The sequence below is a fragment of the Athene cunicularia genome (genome assembly GCF_003259725.1).
Source record: "Athene cunicularia isolate RWA chromosome 18 unlocalized genomic scaffold, athCun1 chr18_part1, whole genome shotgun sequence".
In the NCBI taxonomy this organism is placed as follows: domain Eukaryota; kingdom Metazoa; phylum Chordata; class Aves; order Strigiformes; family Strigidae; genus Athene; species Athene cunicularia.
Genome location: NW_020799123.1, coordinates 5,043,584 through 5,048,126, shown reverse-complemented (window position 1 = coordinate 5,048,126; position 4,543 = coordinate 5,043,584). Strand labels below are relative to the sequence as shown.

The window sequence follows — 4,543 nt, the reverse complement described above, 5'->3', positions numbered from 1 at the left end:
GATTAACCTGTTAACTTCAGCTACATGATGGCAACCACCCAAGTGCCACAACAGAAACCAGATTCAGAGAAACAGTTTTTCAACAGATTAAACAGCTGCTTGTTTCAGATCAGACAACAGACAGTTCTTGACCAGCTTTAAAAAACACACATGGTTTGTGTAAGAAAGAACTGTAGCTGAATCACTCATTAATAGTAACCACTTATCCAGCCTTTGTAGAGACAGAATTGTACCAAAAAGATAGGATAAGGACTCTCAATTTTAGTAGGAAGATTTGTTTTCTGAGGGAGTAAGCCAGTAACAAAACATGTTCTGGGTAAACAAATTTCCTTACTAGGGTCATTGAAGGGAATGGAGGCATGGACCCCTAATTTGGAAGTCCTTATTTTAACAGTTTGTGATACAGTGATACAACTGCATTCCTTGCTTGTAGTACATCATAGTTAAACCATGCTGGACATGGTCTAGGACAGGCGGCTTTCAGACATCCCAAACGGCAAAGCACCCCAGGCAGGATGACTGCTAAGGACATGAGACAGGCAAGACGCAGAAAGATGCTCAAGCGGGCTCTGGCCAGCGGTGAGAAGAAACGTTGAGAGTTTCTTTGTTGTGTAAGTCCTTTTGTCCGAGGATTAGAGAGGGTTTGCGGCTTTTTTTTTTGCTGATTCAGGTGGTTTTTTAAAAAAATGCAGGGTAGTCATGGGTAAATTCCTCTCTTGGCTAGGATGTCGGGTGAACTTTCTTGTGACTCTTGACTTTATTGTTGGCTGCTGCTTGTGTCTGAGAAGCCGCCGTGCCCGGCTGCCGTACTCCGTAGCTGGAGTTGATAACGCTTTCCAGAAGCACTATAGATAAGGTGAGAACGCATTACAAAATAAAAAAATAAACCTAAAACGAACTTGTAATCAAACCATCTCTTGCTAAAATGAGTCTGGCCAGCAGCCCATGGTTTCATCTGCAAGTGCTAGTGCCAGTATTTTTCAATAAATCTAATTGCATTCAAGAGAGTTTGGGTCAAACTCTTTGCTGTGGAAAGCAGACACAAAGCCATGGGAATAATGTCTGTTTTGCTAGTGAATTTTTTCTGGCTCTGTTTTTAGTTTCTTTTAAGTTTTTCTTCCCAGCTATCTCTTGAGTTTCTCAAAAGACTTAATTTGATTTGGAAATGATGAAGGAATGCCTTATATCAGTGTGCTGTACTGATCCATTGTTTCTTCCTTTCTGAAAACAAGGTGTTTTCCTGGTATATTTTTAAACTACTTTTTTGTGTTTTGTTGGGTTTTTTTTAAACCAGTCCCAATTCAGGATGGCCTATAAGCAAGGCAGCCCACCTAGCATGCGGGGGAACTGGGCAGTGCTTTTCTGCCTTTAGCTGGTATGTGTCAATGTTTGGTTCTCAGCAGCAGCACAGGAAGTCTCACCATCCTGATGAAAGAGTCACAGAGCGTGTTGAGGATTTGTTACTAAAAGTGAACTGAAAATGTGCTAATTTTGTCTTTGGAAGAAATAAGTCATTTCTGACAAAAATATACATAGCTTTTCGGGTCTCATTGCATCTTCCAAGGGGAAAATAAGTCATCAAGGAATTGTGAAGGATTTCCTGTAGAATTGATAGCGTCGTATCACGAACATAATAATTATAAGAGAGGATTGAAAATGGCTTCTTACATTTGACAGATGGTTTTAAAAATTTCTTTTTCAGGTTTGAGTTGGTCTTACTAACTGCAGCTATGGTGCAGAAGTATCAATCCCCCGTACGGGTGTATAAACACCCTTTTGAGTTAATTATGGCTGTAAGTATTATTTTTTGCTGTAATTTTCTTCCTTGACAGTTCCTTCTATTGCTAAGTACTTACTGGGCTCTGTTTGATAGGAGCTGTAGAATGTACAAATTTTAAACTATATACAAAATATGAGAGGTATGTGTTTTGATGGTTTGTTCTCTACCCAGAGTATTTTTTTTCGTTTTCTCCCAAAGCTTAGATATAGTTCATATTTTTATTTTCAAGTTAGAGCAAAAGGAGACTCAGAGCATCCTTTGCAGTTGATTCTATTCTAGCATGGGAGAAGGTGTCAAGTATGTTGATTAAAAGACTGTTGTGGTTGTGTCTTCATCAGTATAGAGCTTAAAGGACTAGAGAGCACAGAAAAAGCCATGAAAGGAAGGATAAGTGAGGAGAAAGCATTCTGAGCATTGGTAATACTTTGGGGGAAGGGAGAAAAAAAGATTTCTAGGGAGGCCAGAGAGATGAACAAAAGCCTCTTGGATGCACGGCTGGCAATTTATGTGCTAGTGTTACAAATAGTAACCAAAATGGGTTCCCTCTTCTTTCTCCTTCTCCCCCTCTGCTTCCATTTTTTCTTTTAGAAAACAGAAAGGAAGTAGGTATTTGATATTTTAAAGTATATTCAGCCAAAAGCACAGCTGTGTGGCTCTCATGAGTTACAAAGCGCAGCAGAGGAGAGCAGTCAGGTCAGCTTCTTACCTGATACAATCAGTTAAAACTAAATAATAATCTAAATAGTAATTGTTTTGTTTCACTTGCTGAATATACTATGTTTAATGGCTTCAGAGGAGAGCTTTAATGGTGTTCATAGTGTAAATATTTAGATAGATCATATGGTTTGGAGTGCAAAGTTCCTTACAGAAGTGATCCTTTGCAGTCATGGGGCAAAAAAGGATTAGATGGCTCTACGGGGAGTATTTAATTTTCTTTTCATCTTATTCCTAAAGCTGCCTCCAGTGTTACACATGCAGGTCTTGCTCTTGTACACACTTCAAGGCAGTGAGTGGTTATTTTCATGAGTGGTGAAGAATCTGACTGTGATCTGTTTAAGGTCTTCTAGGACCTTACTACACTCTTGACAGCTAGACTTCAGAGGGTTTCTATTTAAATTTGATTGTGTGTAACTTTAGCCTTCAGTGAAATATACTGGTTCTTGTACTTAGATCAGTCACCAAAATGAGTTTCTTGGACAAAATTCCCTGGCTTTTTGCTGAACTAGCGAGTCTTTACCTTGCTATTGAATTGAGGGCAGAAATTCTTCCTAATATCTAGTGTAAACCTTCCCTGGTGCAACTTGAGGCCATTCCCTCTTGTCCTGTCACTTATTACTTGGTTGAAGAGGCTCATCCCCAGCTCTCTTCAACCTCCTTTCAGGTAGTTCATTAAAGGCAAGCTACATAAAATCACATACAAGCTACTTCCCCTGATTTACTGGCAAATTGTGTGGTTCTAGATAATATCTAAGTTGCTTTAAAAACACTAAGAATTGCTTGCAAATCTTTTAATAAAACTATCTCCCGAACTTGAAAAGATTCTAGAATTGTACGTTAGAAATTACCACAATTTAGTCTGACACACTTAACATGGGCAATACAATTTCACCAAATGGTTGCCAGTTCTGACATGATGACTTTTGGCTGCTCTGTTGCATATCTGTCATAATCAACTTCTTGAAAACTGTGTGTGTATGTATATATGTATATTTTTTAAAAAAGCAGCCAACAACTTGCACAGCTGTTCATCAGACTGAAGAGAATCTTGCCTTGTTTTTCCTCCTGTTAATGTTGAAGCTTACGTAATGCTGGAAGCAGCTGAAATGTGAAAAAAATGAATGTTTACTTAGACTCACTTGTCAAGTTACCAAGGTTAAATATATTGGAGAAAAACTGAGAAGCTGCTTTTACAAAACTTAAAGATTATAGGTTCAATTTTTTGTTAGAGGTTTACATTTAAAGTAATATAGGGCCTTTGCTGAGTAAGTAGTTCTTAATGCTAAAAGGCAGTTAAGAACTTGAATCTTTCTTAACACACAGGAGGCTAAAATTAACTTTGGAGATTCACAGCTCATTTTCAGTCTGACATGCATTAGATGATTCCCCTTGAGTTTAATTTCCAAAGTAAATTTAAATAATGAATAATCAGTTACTATGGCATTCCGAAGGTGGAATTTATGCAAATGGAAAATAAGTAGGATTTTGGAAAAAAAAAAAAAAAAATTTAGTTGAACTATTGACCAGAGGGTTGTTTTTTTTTTAGTTTCTGGAAGCTCTGTGGAAAAATGTATTGCTTCTCAGTCCATTTAGAAGATGTCCTATTTACAGCCACAAATTACTTAGTTTCAGAAATAAATATGAATAGTAACGTGACAGAACAGAGCAGGTGGGCTCTAAACCTGTCCTGGTACATTTAGTCACATTAACATAGATTTTAAGAACTCGTGGCTTTGTGAAAACTAAGGTTTTCAGATCTGACTATGACAGGAGACAGACTTTCAAAGGTACTTTGCAGTCTTTTGGATACCTAAAATAATGTTTTGACTTTGTTATAGTTCCTGGCATTCGTCAGCTTCTGCTGATGCCAATGACAAGAAGTCTGTAGGTAAACTAGTCATCAATGTCAGGAGCTTGCGGTTGTGGAAATAATGCATTTAACTCTTATTTTAAAATCAAAATTGCAATTAATCATGCACTGTCTTCAGGCTGAAAACTTACTTCCTTCCAAACTATGTATTCTCATAAAAATCTTTTTTTTTTTTT

General features: G+C 37.6%; 1 protein-coding gene across 1 annotated transcript in view; it reads left to right on the top strand.

The window, feature by feature from the left end:
- Positions 1-749: 749 nt before the first annotated feature.
- Positions 750-4,543, top strand: part of SEC14L1 (SEC14 like lipid binding 1) — a 44,321-nt gene continuing 40,527 nt past the window's right edge. The window contains exons 1-2 of the mRNA XM_026861039.1: positions 750-856; positions 1,703-1,793. Coding sequence (XP_026716840.1) covers positions 1,731-1,793 — 63 coding nt within the window. The 5' untranslated portion in view covers positions 750-856; positions 1,703-1,730. The remainder of the gene's footprint in view (positions 857-1,702; positions 1,794-4,543) is intronic.